Source organism: Lutjanus erythropterus, chromosome 16 (genome assembly GCF_056507025.1).
Source record: "Lutjanus erythropterus isolate fLutEry1 chromosome 16, fLutEry1.hap2, whole genome shotgun sequence".
Taxonomy (NCBI): domain Eukaryota; kingdom Metazoa; phylum Chordata; class Actinopteri; order Lutjaniformes; family Lutjanidae; genus Lutjanus; species Lutjanus erythropterus.
In genome coordinates this window covers 22,468,208-22,484,160 of record NC_139332.1, presented here as the reverse complement: position 1 = coordinate 22,484,160, position 15,953 = coordinate 22,468,208, and the positions used below count along the sequence as shown (strand labels likewise).

Here is a 15,953-nt window from a genome sequence, read left to right as displayed (position 1 = left end):
TTGACATTCAGACAATGTTTCCTGACTTTTAAAGTATTTGCAAAAAAAAAACAACAAAATGACAAGGTGCACAAGTCCTCCTTTTTGGATTAATTTCAGTGATGAGACAAGTTTTATATTTATTCTGTCTGACACTAAAAAGGTTTTGAGCAGTCATATTTATTATGACAAATCTTGTAGATGGCCTAATTTGTTACAGCTAATTCCATTAATGTGCAAATTACAGTGGCTGATGAATAACACCTTTTATCTCGTGACAGGAGCGCTGCCAGAGTGTTTTAAAACAGGACTATTATTGCTACTAATGTTTGTCTTTCTCAGTCACATGTCTTTCTTCAGTCATGCGAACCCTTGACTCTTGTAACTTTGGCTGTGAAAAGTCACCGTGACTAAAACGTTTAAATGGCAGACTGTCAGATTTAATTTGAGGGTATTTTGGCAACATCAAAAGAGCAAATACGAGCTTCAGTGGTGCATGATACCCTTGTCAAAAACTTAGTAATCTTAATTTATATCTACAAGTCAGGTGCTGTTATTTTTTGAGTTTCTCTGCAGCATTTTATATTCCTGTTATTTGAAACTTAAACTGCAGATTGCAGTAGGTCTTCATCTTAATAATGCCAGAGGAATTATGGGTTAGTCTTTTCATCTTTGTGTGAAAATTCGTTTTGACAGTTTTTAAACAGGAGAAAGGTGATTTAACATTCTTACAGTGGTTTAGAGCAGAGAGCAGTCCATTCAGCAGCTACAGTGGTCGGGATCTTAAATTTATTTTGCAGCACTAAATACTCTAGAAAATGATTGCTAATGTTACTAATTATACCATAACCGTCTTTGTTGTATATTGACTTGGTGATTGACTGCTATGCTTTGAATGATTTTACAGTTTCAAGAAAGCAGCAGTGCACATATCATACTCCTGCTCTTGGCTATGTATGTAGTAGTCCTGTATTGATACTATTTTCCTTGACTAATCTGGGTTACTGTCTCTCAAGCCTACCAGCTCCAGAGTTGCCCGGACCCTCGGCCGTTTCGAAACGGCATCGTGATTGGCACAGACTTCAGTGTGGGGATGACTGTGTCGTTTGAATGTCTGCCTGGATATTCTCTGATCGGAGAGGCTTCTCTCACATGTTTACATGGAATCAGCAGGAACTGGAACCACCCACTGCCACGATGTGAAGGTAATACAGAAGGTCAACCCTGTATCTGTTTCTATTTCAGAACGACTGTTTGAATGCATAATTTCTTTGGTCTGAGAGGGTTCATATGTTGACAGCTAGAAATGAAATTACCCCATGCTATATGATGAATGCTTTTTAATAGCATTTCATCACTGTTGAGAATATTTGTGATGGTGTTTCATATTGTTGCTTTGCAGACTCGGTTGAGTTATTCCAGTATTAAACTGAATTATCATACTCCAAGCTGTAACCATTTTATGTATACATTATATTTATTCATATCTGCCGACACTGCTTTCTAAAAAATAATCACAATATACTCTTTGACATTTCTACCACAGTATTACCAGTTGATTAAGAGTGTTGCACTGAGAGCAAAGTGGAAAAATAAGAGAAAGTGTTAGACTGTGTGTATTGTTTTTGCAACCAACTTTAGCCCCCATCTAGTTAATGAAAGTCCCAAAAGTTGCATTCCCATGGAAACTGCACTGATATTGGTTCCACACACTGAATTTAATAAATTTACTGTTTGTCAGGCCACAAATGAAACAAGAATAGGCTAGCTAGCTTACAATTTGAGTTAAACACAGAGCCTGTATTATGTGTAGCTTAGAAAATAGTGATAAGCGGACTGAATTTGATGAATTCACTCTTAAACCACAAGTAGGACAAGACTTAGCTAACTAGCATGCCATTTCATAGCTACAGTAGTTTGGAAAATAGCATTATGTGGCACTGAATATGAGGAATCCAGACTAATGTTTATCAGACCACAAATAAGAGAAGAATTAGGTAGCTGGTGTGCTATTTCAAAGCTAAATACTTTAGCTTGGAAAATAGTGATATGGGGTACTGAATTTGATCAATTTATTGTAAGACTTCAAAGGACAGAAGGATTAGCTAGCCAGGAGCTTGGAAAATAGCATTATGGGGCAATTTGCTGTTATGATACGGTCACACATGCACAAATTTGCGCAAATCTTTTCTTTGTGTCAAGTTCAGCTTTTGTGAACTTTGAGAGGGTGGAGTCACGGCCTCAACCAATAGAAAAGACGTGTCAGTGTCATTTGCAGGCGATGGCTGCTCTCCTTAATTCATGCTTGTGTGACTCCAGCCTTAAACCACAAATGACACAGAATTTTGCTTGGAAAACAGTGATTTGGAGCACTGAATTTGATCAATTTGCTGTCATGCCACAAAGGAGAGACAAATTAGATATCTATATTCACTGTGTGTCTGGTGTTAGTAATGGGAATGAGTTAGCAATTTGAGTCAAGCATAGAACAACATCCATCTAGGCTTTCATCATACAGAAGCAGGCATGGTTTCATCTGAAGTAGGTCACACACATATATACACATATATATATGTATGTATATGTATATAAATATATATGTGTGTGTGTGTGTGTGTCAAATTGAAAAAGACAACTTTTTTGCTTATCACTATGAAGTAAATGTTGCTTGCACAATGTAATGACATCGGATTGGCTCCCTATAAGCCTCTCTTTCGCCTGTCTGCCACCAGGCACAATTTTTGCCCAGGAAAATAATGACTCCATTATAGACTAAGGTAATGAAGAAATTAACTTTTTTTCTCTTAATGTTTTCATATAACTTCACCCCAGTGCCAGCCTCTGCTGTAGTTACTCGTTTCTGCTAAACAATACACTAATGTTAAACTATGTTACTATGGAATACACATCATTAGAATAGCTTTCAGTGTACTTCTTCAGTGAACATGCTTCTTTCTTCTCTCTTATTTCCAAAGTGGTGTAAATCATTTCCCCACGGAAAGCTGTTGTGTACAGCTGTTGTCTTTGCAACAGCAGCACAAACAATAATAGCACCTAAATGTTAGAGGGAGAGTTGAAAAGTTATCGGTGTCCACTTTTAATGATAGCCTATTCTAACTTTATGAACTTTCTTTCTGTAGCTGAAAAGTAATCCAATTATTATTCTGTTTTTCACTTTGAGGCTAGACTTTAGAGCCTTAACACTTATTCAAGGACCCTTAAATTGGAAAACTATAAATATTCAGCCTTATAGCTCTCAGCTGCGATGAGCAACACCGGCACTCCCAAGGAATACCTGTGCTGCAGAACTGAAATAAAACTGTAATGACAATTTATTAAGACTATTAAGGTGTTATCCAGTGGTCATTACAGCCGACTGATAGAGACGTGTCCTCTCTCAGTCATCGAGACAATTACTAAAGCTTCACATTAGTAATTTGCTGGTAATTTGTTAAAGGTAATTCTGTTAATATTCTTCTTCTTGCAGCTCTTTGTGGTGGCAACATCACGTCGTTAAATGGAACCATTTACTCTCCTGGTCACCCCGAGGAATACCCCAACTTCCAGGACTGTGTGTGGAGTGTTCGAGTTCCTCCTGGACATGGGATTTACATCAACTTTACTGTACTGAGCACTGAACCCATATATGACTACATTACTGTCTGGTAGGTGTAATTTATCCTTATTATGTGCCACGTCTTGTGTTTTCCTGTTTCACCAAGATGTGGTCTTTTTTTATGTGACTGAATAGCCATCGTCTTTGTAGCACATATTGGAAGAACTTCTGCTACACACACAGTCACACACATGCACACACTTTTCCTCTCACACAGGATGTCATGCTCCTTAACATCTTTTCAGAGCTGGCCACTAATTGGCTAAATTCCTGCAAGGGTTACTATGACTACAGACATCTCTCCTTGAATATAAAGTTCCTCTGACATATTTTCCTTGTTGTCATGTTTTACCCGTCTCTCTTTCCCCATAAGTCTCGCTCTTCTTCCGTTTGTTCCTCACACTGTCTCCGTGCCTCAGTCGGTCTTATGTGTTACAGTATATACAATCCGTCTTTCTCTCCCTGCCTGCCTGGCCTTGACTTCTTTCTTCAGTATTCTTTCTGAGGACAGCAGCCATTGCAAGAGCGGACAGTTTGTCAAAGCAGGTGTTTAAATGATGCTTAAACGCCACAGAACATTGTTTTCTTCAGGTGCAAGGTGGCAGCAGAACCATAAAGAGACTGCACAATCTATTTCTATGGTTGCCATGTTGTTGCCTCCTCTCTATAGCAAAAGTTTTCTATAAATAGACGGCAGAGTGCAGCATCAACAGTTTAGAAGCATCACCTGGCATGCAGACATGGAGAGGCAGAGCTAGGCAGGAAAAACACGAAACCAGCAGGGTAAGAAATGGTGCGCTGCTGATACATCCCCTTGCAAATGATGTATTTTTAGGACAACACAGACGGACCGAACGTCTGTGTTGTACTTTTGTTAGCCTGTCATGATATCAGCACTCTCTTACCCTCCAGATTTCAATGTTTGGTTGCTTCCACACCCCTCAGGAACCTCTAAAAATTATTAGAACTAAAAACGTTTTTATCAGTTGAAAAAGTCTGGTTACACGATGTACCTTTTCCCAACAAAGACCTGGATGACCCACAAGTGTCCAACACCTTCTATATCAAATAATTACTTTGATAGTCTCCATCCTCCAGAGAAAGACAGGTACACCAAGAAATTGAACATTGTAAGGTAAAAAGAGTCCTCTTATTCTCTACCAGAATGAATGATCCCATTATGTGACCTGAGGTCGGCTACAGTGACAGTTACCATGAGTCTCCAGTTAAGTCCAGCTTACCTTCGGGAAGACTTTACTTTATTAGGTTCTAATTTAGATCGAATTAAAAACGTAGGCATTCAACGAAAAATGCACTGCCCACTGTCTCAGGATCCATTTATGGCCAATAACCATCTGAATTATTAGATGTGACTGACTCGCTACAATCTCTGCCAGGTAAACAACAATATAGTCTGGAAACATTGTTGCAACAATCTCGCAGTCACTCAACCAACAGCAAACAAAGATAATTTTAACTAATCTATTATTCTATTAGGGTTTTTTATTAATGTCTGAAACTGTGGGCAATATTTGGACAATATTGCTTTTTTTCTTCAGATACACCAAATACATAAAGAAAAAAGTTTGTCAAAAAGCAATTACTAGTTTCTGACTCTGGGAAAGTGAGAAAAACATTAAAGTCCACAAAACTGCCTTATCTCTTTGACCCAATCATACACATTTAGATTATTCTGTGTGATTTCCTTTTAATAACTAATTTTTTCACTTCATTGACAGAACCTTCCTGAAAGTGTTTGAAAGCCTCTGGGGAGGCCTACCTCCTCCTTTGAAAACCTCTACTCTATTGCATGTTTTTTTTAATTAATTGATTAGCCTTGACCAGAAATTTCTCTCTACACCTTCCAAATTACTCGTTAACTTAATACTAGGTAAGAATGACCCTTCAGTATAAGTTGAAAAATGTCACAAAATGGTAAAAGAAAATTCAAAAGAGCCCAACTTGACATCTTCATTGCATCTTTATTCTGACCAATTATCCAAAACGCAAAAAAGTCCCAACACACAATAATACAAAAAAAGAAAAAATAAGCAGGAATCTTCAATTTAAAAACCTAGAATTAGTGAATGTTTGGCAATTTTCTTCTTAAGTTGTTTTGAAAATGTATCAGTGGAGCTGCAACAATTAGTCCATTGAACAATTAGCCGATCGAAAGAAAATTAGTTGCCAGCTATTTTGATAATCGCTTCATTGTTTCAGTTGTTTTTCTTCACTGGTTCAATGTAGGGATTTGCTGCTTGTCTCTGTCATTTAGTAAATGAAGAGTCTGTGGGTTTTCGACTTTAGACTTGAGAATAATTGTTGCAGCCTTAATCAGTTATCAGCATTAATACTGATTAATTTTCTGCAAATTGGCTCATTGATTAACTGTTATCAAAATGCTGCTAGATAGTGTGTAACAGTCAGACTAATTTGGAAGCTCATTGGGCATCTACAAATACTTGACATTAGAGAACTGATCCTCTTTATCTTCGAATCACAGCTTTTCAGTCACTGCAAAGACGAAGTGCAACAGCTTGTTTTCTTCAACCGCTGGAGTGCGGCTTGTTTCGTGTATAGATGTCTTTTTTAGCGTATCGATGGAGTTCATAGCTCTAACATGCAGCCTGCCTTTCTCACAGCAAACACAACACTGTCAAGCCATGTGCCGTCCACCCACAGCTGACTTCCTGAATTGTATGAATTGGTCGCCCGGCGGGTTCCTGACCCCGCTGTCAGTTGGAAAAGTGAACAAACTGCTTAACTCACACAAAGCGAAGACGGCAAGCACTCACAAAAAAAAATTCACAATCTCAGTCACACAGCCGCAAAAGTTGGTTTCCTGTAGAGAGCACAGTGTCAGTGGCAAAGGTGCGATTTTCACAGCGGTCTCCACAGTCCAGAGCCAGCCAACCTGACAGTCAGTTAGTCTGCTAATTGGTCTCATACTGGGAGGCTTACTACAGGAGCTAACCCCAAGAATTATCATATATGTCACAGATGTAACCTTGTCTTGTGCTACTTCATGCGCTAAAGCCGTCTTTTCTTCTGTATATGTTGCTATAATGTACTCTATATAATGTTAGTGAGTGTTAGCATCAGCTATAATCAGCACTGAATGAAGCTACTCTGATGACTGTGAAGCGCTCGACGGGAATCAGAGGAGAGGATGATTCCTTACATAACCTGACAGGTATAATTGGCCTCATCCAAAAACACTTAACAGCAGGAAATAATCATTTCATTTAACTTCATGATGATACTTCTTAATCACTGATAATGACCGCGCTATTGGTTAGTTCCAGTCTGACAGCTGGTGGGTCTGGCATTAAAGATGAAATATGCTCACGACATTGCACAGAGAGCCTGACCCGCCGGGTGACGGATAACTTCCTGTCTGCCTTCTGTGGTAATTGTGTAACTTTTCATGAATGCCAGGCTGGTATTAGCGGCCAAACTAAAGCCAAGTCTACAGCAGGATTCACATTTGTTATTCTTATGATCTGACAACAGTTCAATCAATATTTATGAACTTGAGCATCCCAAAGCAAAAATAAGAGTGTCAGGGTTTTAAACTGTGTTGTTAGCAGGAGACAAAAAGGAAGCTGCTCCTTGGTAAGTGAGTTGAAATCTGAGTTTGTTTAGGCTTTATATCAAAATGAGCTTTGTGACATTGTAGTTTGGATTGTTTTTAGAAGGAAGATGAGCCCACAGTCATGCACAATCACTCTGGGTGCTGGGGCTTTGTCACACAGTGTCCAACTCCATTGGCAGTCAATGGAGCAGCTCCACGTTTCGTCTCATAAATATCATTCAAGTCTCTTCTATCTTTGTTTCTAGCCTCATAGAAACCATTTCCTGATCACAAACAGCCATTTAACTGTCAGAGATGACTGCAATAACTTATTCAAATTGTATTATGGGTTGACTTTTCTCTCCCATTGTTCTATAAAGAACGTCCATTCTTTTATCGGTCTTTAGTCTCTAAGTGCCCTCTTTGTGACACGAGCTTTCTGTATGTGTGTGTGTGTGTGTGTGTGTCTCTGTCTTTGTTTCTCTGTAGGGATGGTCCAGACCAATCATCTCCTCAGATTGGCCAGTTTAGTGGGAACACAGCTTTGGAGTCTGTCTACTCAACGTCCAACATCATCCTTATCAAGTTCCACTCTGATTTCTCCGGAGCTGGCTTCTTTGTTTTAAGTTACCACGGTAAGATAGTAAAATTGGAATTAAACTTAAATTATGAGCACCCATTTCGTTTTATGTTAAGTGTGTGATTTAAAGTGGATCTGTTTGTTAAGCTAATATTACCACGATTGCAATCCTATATTCCCTTAGTACGCTTATGGTAACTCCCATTATGTGTTAGCATCAAGTCAGTGTACTGAGCGGTAGTTATTTACACATATAAAAAATTGATTCAGTAATCAAAAAATCCATTCAGGAAAAAAAAGAGCCACAATACTTAAGAGAATATTTTTTCCTCTCACCCCTACTGCATACTGGGTACGTCACGATACCAGGAATTTAGTAGTTGATACCGATACCAGTGAAATTCCATAATTCTTGATACTTAATAAAACAAAACCAATAAATCCTATTTACATATTTTGTTGACAGATGACACAGACTGAATGGTAAGGAGGCAGGATGGTAGCCTACTACTGTGAGCTACGGTTAGCCCTAACATCGTAGCCTTTCACATTTAGCCATTTCAGATACCGAGGAACATAGCTGGCTACACAGCAATGCCAGCTGTCTCAAGCAAAGTCAAAGGTAACATGTATTTCAGCATAAGAAGAATAACACTTTGGATACGTTATTAATGGAATTTTAACAGGAATATAACATAAAACTCACTCACCTTTTAGATGTCTGTCTTTGAGGTGCTTTAATAAATTGTAAGCCTCTTTTAGTTTGAAAAGTTCAAACTTATTATTATATATAGTATTGTTTCTTTGTTTTTGTTTTCCAGCGAATTGAGGTGGGGCTCGAAGTAGCTGCACTTGGTGCCACATTTAACGTGTTGTTGACACAACTCCCTGTTCTACCAGGCGATCTCCTTCTTCCTTTGGTGTTTATTGGCAGACTAGGACACTTATAGGCATATATGGTGGCCCCGTACTATAGAAAAATGAGTTCCATTAACTTTTCAGAATTTTGGCATCGACTTGAGAGGGAAGCATCAGTTCTCATGACATCCCTGCTGTATACAGTAACTGCAACATTTGATTGTGTTTATTAAGTTAAAAATGCCATTCTTATTATCTGATTAACTGTCTCTGCTTTGTTGTCCTGAGGTGTAGAGGTAAAACTATAAAGCAATCATCAGTTATAGCTGCAGTGATGGCATTGATCTGTTTGTTGTGTTAGACTCTCTTCAGCTTGATCCTCATTACATCCCACTCAGACCTGCTTCCTTTGACTCATTCTGACTCATAAAGTTTGGTCTTTCACCGGAACTTTCTGCACCGTGGCTGAAGCTGGCATCTTTGTCACAGCCTCCACGGTAATGATGTATTAGTCATAGTGGTGCTATTGATAGCTTTCCTATTATGAATTGAGTTGAGATTGTCTGCAGAGACATCCTCTTCAGAGTTATTGACCATTTGTGGACCTGGTCAACATTTCACAGCTTGTATCAATGCGATTTCACATATCAGTGTACTGAGACATTTTTGAATGTCATCACTGCTGCTATGCGTACATCCAATTACTTTAAATGATAGCAGTTGGGCTTAAAAATGAGTCATACAATACTTAACCAAAGCGTATGATTCACTTTTGGGTGGTGTTGAAGCCCTTTCTAAGGTCTCACTTTCTTGGTTATAGAATGAGTCAACCAGTTGGTTTCTTGTCCAGATATGTTTACAAAACACTGCAGAAACCCTTGAGATCGGTGATCGCTGTAAGGTAAGCTGCCAGCCAATGTCAAGTAAATACATTACCAGTGCAATGCAGGATATAAATGTTTGAGTTGGAGTCTAGTTGGTGGAGTTGGTTTGTTTATTATTGAAGTGTTTGATTCGCTATAAGTAAGCGTCTTGTGGTACTGTGCAGTAGCTTTTCTGTTCTTGTAAGGACAAAAGCATTGCGTAAGGTTGGTTCGTTAAGAAAAAACTTTCACTGAGAAGTTCATTAGTTAAGCTGCGTGGGAACATAAATCCTTTCTTGTCCGTCATTGTTACCATACCTCTGGTTATAAATGACTTTGTTCTCAAGAATTGAGAACCACACAAGAAAAAAACATACACTAAAAAACAACAAAACAACAATCTAAAGAAAATTTTTTAATTTTTTAACCACATCTAAATTATATTGTTTTGATTCGTCATGCAGTCAAAAGTAAGAGAAACTTTTAATTTGATCATAGACTTTTCAGAAATAGGACATAGAAATGTCACCGTCTTACACACATACACACAGACAGTCACCTTCCCTCCACAGAGCTGTGAGGATGGTAATTTTGCTGGTCCTGAGCTGCTCTTTCTCCATGTCAAAACTGTCTATGCCGTTCAGTTTTTCATTTCATTTCAATCTTTTTGCTGCGGTCCTTCAGTGCACTTAGATTTCCCTTTGTTTTCAGCCACCGTTTAAGATGAAAAACCTCCCCAGTTGTCTTTTTTCTTGTTTCGCCTGGCTGCCTGCAAGCATCAATCTTCACCACCTGTTTTTTTGTCTGTATCCATCTACTGTCATGTGAACACATTTAACTCCAATTATCATGTTTTCTTTTTTTTTCTGACTTAATGATTTGAAGAATTACATAATCTTTTATGTGCTGACAACATAATTCAGTAAATTAAAGTAACATCTAAAAATTACATACTGCACAGATGAAAAATATGTTGTGTTTTGTTGAAGAAAGCTTCAGACAGTATTTTCTTATGTTTTTTGGAAACCCAAAAACACCTGCCTATAGATAGTATAAGAAAGTATAAGAAAGCCTCATAATGTTTAGGAACATGGTGAGCTTGTCTTACATTTAGATGTACTGTAGTTTACATGGTCATTAATATCTATACTGTGTAGTGTTTATCAGTGATAGTCACATAGCAGATTAATTGGTAACTGATGAATTCATCAGGACAGTTATCTGGCATTTTGAGATAATTGGCCAATGCATCTTCAAGTGGCCTTGTCAGCGTCGCTGCGGTGGAACAATTTTAGTGCTTCCGCTTGTAGGTTTTAGGCAGGTGGTGAAAAAGTTATTTTGAGCCCTGAACTCTTCTGCATCCTGCTGTAAATATTTGCCTAAATTTCCTCAGTCATCACCATTTTTTCTAAATGTTAAAACATCTCCCCATCCTAAATGACAGCAAATATAATTTAAAACCATTACTAGCTCGTGTTAAATATATTTAATATTATAATTAGGGTTGGATCAGTCTCTGGTGTTATTGTTTTGATCTGGTGTGCGAGTTCAAACCAGTTCAGTTTTACATTAATTGACTGAACTGACTTTTCGCACAAGGAAACTTTCAGATGAATTTATTATTTACTCAGTGTTGTGAATACTTATAGTATGTATAGTTTTTGCATTTTGGAACATAAGACTTTGGTAAGGTTGCTGTTTGTTGATGTGTACAAGGCATCATGGGAAATGTGGGTGGTCTCTGCAGAACATGTTGCCGAGTGCACATCATCACAGATGAGCGGATGGTGGTGGCTTGTGAAATACAATGTTGGAAAGTTAATAAACAATGACACCGTTGTTTTCCCTTTCCCAATTTTCCCAATCTTACGATTGTTTGCTGTGTTAGTGAGGTAGCTAACACAGCCAGCTGTAGTTTTTTAGTGTAGTCCTATAGCAGATGGAAAGGTAAGCACACACCCTGGTTTGATTCATTCCTGTTTGTATATTTTTATTTAATTAATTAATTAAAAACAAAATGTTGCTGGCTAAAATAACCATGTATATTAGATTGTGGTCTACACAGAATGATGGAATTATTCATGACTTCTTTTTTTTGATATCAGCATTATATATTAGCCACCCCTCTATCTTAATATTGACATCAGCCGTTGAAAAAAATCATACTAGTCAACCATTGCCAGTGTTTGTTGTAGGTATGTCTCACATATATATATATATTTTACACTTCTTTGCTTTATCTAAAAGGAAACAGGCTTTATAAAGTTTGAGGCAATAGTTTCAGATGAATCTAATGTGCTCTTGACAGCCATCATAATCCGTTGTCATCAAACCTAGAAAGGTTAATGAAATGTTTTATTTTGGCAATGCAAGGTTTTCACCAGTCAGTAAAGAAATGCTGCTTATATTCCTCATTCTTGTCAGCATTGTTAAGTTTCTGGAAAGTTGCCTTTTTGGATTAAGTTTTAATTTGACAGAATGGCTTCTAATGAGTCTGGCTGTATGTACCCTTCACAACAGTTTGTCATTCCTTGTCTAACTCTCCCCCTCACTGCTACACACACACAATTACATATGCATAAATATATATATATATATATATCGTCCCCTATTTCCCTCATGAAGCTTACATTTGCTACTTCTCTAAAGTTTCTGTTTTAGTGCTCTTTAATGAAAATATGTCAAGTTGTGCAGGCTTTCTTTATTTAGACAGATGTCACATTGTTAATGAATTTCTGTTGGCAGATTTTAACTTTCAGCTGTCAAACTAACACAGGAACAGGATCATCTGATGGATTTGAGTTTATTTTCAGTTTTTACTTTATTAGAGGATGTACAGTCAATAGTGACAGGGGATGATATGTATGGCAGAGTTGATTAGGATCACTTTGTCTCTTCTGTTTTATAAAACAATATACAAGAAAACATAAAGACAGGCATGAGTGAGATGTAGGTAACCACAGTATGGGCAGGAATAGGACACCCTTTCTTATAATTTGGAGAGGACTTAAATGGTAATCACTTTATTATAGGGGGTGTGCATAAGGCTGTCGATACACTGTCATAACCATATCATGCCCAACCTCTGAGACCAACGGTGGCCAGATGATGACAGGGAATAGAGCACCAAGGTTTTTTTCTTACTGGATATAGCTCCTGGCACCCTAAAGCTGAATCAGCTAACTAGGCACTTAGCTCCACAGCTAATTTAGTTAACTGGCTAGAATACTAGATAGCAGAAGACAGCGGTTAGCCTACTTCAGCCACAAGAAAACTAGCTAACCTTTATCTATCTATCAAGTAACTCTGTGAACTAAATCAGCATTGTACTGTACTCTGTCGTCAAACACGGCTTATAACATTTAATGACATCTTTATGACGAGTCCAAATGGTACCACTTTACTTGAGGTCAAGGGAATTATTCATGACACAGTTAAAAGCATTTGACAGTCTAATAAAACTTAATGACATCTTTTTGACAAGTCCAAAATGCACCACTTTACTTGGGGTCAAGGAAGAAATTCATAACACACGTACAATGGTCTCATGACAGCCAGTGTTAAAATAAACCGCATATGACAGTTTAATGTAATATTTAAATATAAATCTAAACAGGTTCAGTTTAGGTTTGTTAATTTCAAGTTGTCATAACAAAAACATTAATGTTTGATTAATGTCACGTTGGTGTAACAAACACATCTAAGACGATGTCAACAAAAGTGACATAATTGTCATAATTGTCAATTGGTTATGACAGAGCAATGATAATGCGAACCCCTTCAAATTAAGTCACAAAAAAACACAAATAAGTGTCATTCCTTCAGCAGAATAAGGAACAAAGTTCTACATTTCTTCTTCGTCAGTGTCCTTCACTGAACTGAAATTTAGAATGTCACAGTTTGCATCTGAAACAGCTGCTAAAGTGCAGTTTTGGTTTGAAATGCCACATAAACCTCAGAGGAAGCATCAATCCACCGTTTGGGGATGTTTATCTATGTCATTGTCCTTCTATTTGTTTATCTCTGGGTCAAGGTCCTGAATGCCAGTGCTTCCAATACAGAGGCGAGGACCGTACAGTGGTGGATAATGTTGTCATGGACGCGAGAGCGAGAAAGCCGATGTGACATGAATGTGCAAGTAGCTATAAAAAATGGTCTTGGAGCTTAGTGAGATCAATGACTGCTCACAGCGAACCTCTCCTCTCACACGCAGAGGCATAGACATAACTGCACACACACAAACATACACATGCGCGCGCGCACACACACCACAGGGCTTTGATATGCATGAGAGCAGCAGATACTATTGGCAGGTCTCATTTTCATAGTCAATTTCATCCTGACTTATAGCTCTCAGCCCTTCCTCCCTCTTCTCACCCTCAGTCTTCCCGTCTCTCTGTCTGTGTCGGTCTGTATTCTCTCCCCCTCTCCCTCTCTGTTAGTGAGTGATCTATGGTCATGCAGTAATATTGATTACAGCCCTCAGCTCAGTAGCTGTGAAGTCAGTTCCTTTTTATGAGTCGAGGCAGTTCTGTATCCGTGTAGCCGCTTTGTTTTTTTGATTCTGCGTTTTGCTAACCCGACCACCTGAACTCAAAAAAGTGAAGTTAAACTGAAACAACCAAGATTAAACAAAATATTGAGATAACAGGCTGTGTCGCTGTGTGGTTTTCAGAAGATTTCTCACTACAACTCTCAAGGCACAGGTAGACCAGCGAGTTACATTTAAAACATTCACAGTAAACAAAAGTTATTTTGGAAGCACTGGAACGTCTAAAATTTTTTTCCCACCTTCACCAACCCAGGTTACTTTTAATGACCAAGTTTCCTCTCTGATTTTCTTATGAAATGTCCCTCTTTTTGTCCTCTCTGCTCTTCTCTGCTGTGTCTGTTCTCCTAGCCTACCAATTAAGGGTTTGTCAGCCTCCTCCAGAAGTGGCCAATGCTGTCATGCTGATGGAGGACGGCGAGTTGGAAATAGGTGAGTTTTCTGTCTGCCTGTAGTGCCTGTTGACATGTTATTTTGATGGAGGAAGAAAACTTGTCTTGTAAAATTCCACTTCCTAACCAGAGAATAAATGTCACCTTCTCCATAAAGGATATCATATCAGATATTCATTTAATGTACATGGTGAATACAGGTTTGCAATGCGTGATGTACATTCACTTAAGAATTCAGATTTTTCTGTTGTATTTTATGTTTTTATAATGTAATTTTGTCTTGTGAGTTCAGATAGTGGTGGTAACACTGTACATGGTGTGGAGGAAGTATTCTTACATGAATAAAGCAAGCAACAAACGTACTAAATTGCAAGTTAAAAAGTCCTGCTTTTAAAAAAGTTACTTTACTTTCTTGCTGCCTCGACTTTGTTTTCTAATCGCTTTCATCATACATGCTGAATTTGTGCATTCAGGTGACATCATCAGGTATAGGTGCCATCCTGGATTCTCATTGGTTGGCAGTGAGATTCTAACATGTCGCCTTGGAGAAAGACTGCAGATGGATGCTCCACCTCCAACGTGCCAAGGTGTGTTTATGTCACAAAAGCAATTAAAGTGTTTTTACTTTTACTACTTTACTTGAAATACCATATTTCCTCAAATAGTGACCAGGACAAAAACAGCCTTTATTTGTGTGTGTGTCGTCCCCAGCCATTACTGAGATCTGTTTTTTTAATTTACTACTGTTCCTACTGTTTCTTTATTTGAGGAAATATGGCTGTTGACAATATGCAAAATAACAAAATAATGCTTGCTCATTTAACATAACCATTTCCCTCCTCTCATTTTCTGTCCATAGTCCAATGCCCTGCACATGATGTGCGATATGACTCGTCAGGTGTCATCTTGAGCCCCGGCTGGCCAGAAAGCTACCCTAACCTCCAAATGTGTTCCTGGAGCGTTACAGTAGAGAAAGGATACAACGTCACCATTACCTTTGAAAGTTTCCAGACTGAGAGAGAGTTTGACGTGTTGGAGATTTTTGATGGTAAAAAAAAAAAAAGCTCAACAGCAACACTGATATGTTTGTTAGAATCACACACACACACACACACACACACACACACACTCTTTCTCAAAGGTATAAAGGTGTTAAAATGAAACTTGATCACTATGGAAAAACTGAACAATCAACCACAAAATCCCCCCAAAGATCCAATATAAAACAAATGAGTTCATTTGCACTATCTCATTTGTTCTTTTTATCTCTCTTTCATTCTGTCCCCCTTTTCCCTCTCACTTTGTCATGATCTTTCTCAGGTCCAACAGCCAACAGTCCGACTCTGGCAACACTCAGCGGCGACCTGCCAACACCCTTTAACCTCACAACCTCTGGTCATCAGTTCCTGGTCCGCTGGTCTTCAGACCACGGCACGAACAAGAAAGGCTTCAAAATTCGCTATGTTGGTGAGTACCAAAGTATGTATCCCAACTTTATTTTACTACTACTTTATATTATAATACTGCATGGAAATAAGGACA

General features: G+C 38.3%; 1 protein-coding gene across 1 annotated transcript in view; it reads left to right on the top strand.

The window, feature by feature from the left end:
• csmd3b (CUB and Sushi multiple domains 3b) overlaps nt 1-15,953 on the top strand; it is a 456,383-nt gene that overhangs the window by 384,107 nt on the left and 56,323 nt on the right. The window contains exons 45-51 of the mRNA XM_084738341.1: nt 996-1,184; nt 3,467-3,644; nt 7,659-7,804; nt 14,371-14,451; nt 14,885-14,998; nt 15,271-15,459; nt 15,732-15,878. Of these exons, the coding sequence (XP_084594467.1) occupies nt 996-1,184; nt 3,467-3,644; nt 7,659-7,804; nt 14,371-14,451; nt 14,885-14,998; nt 15,271-15,459; nt 15,732-15,878 (1,044 nt within the window). The remainder of the gene's footprint in view (nt 1-995; nt 1,185-3,466; nt 3,645-7,658; nt 7,805-14,370; nt 14,452-14,884; nt 14,999-15,270; nt 15,460-15,731; nt 15,879-15,953) is intronic.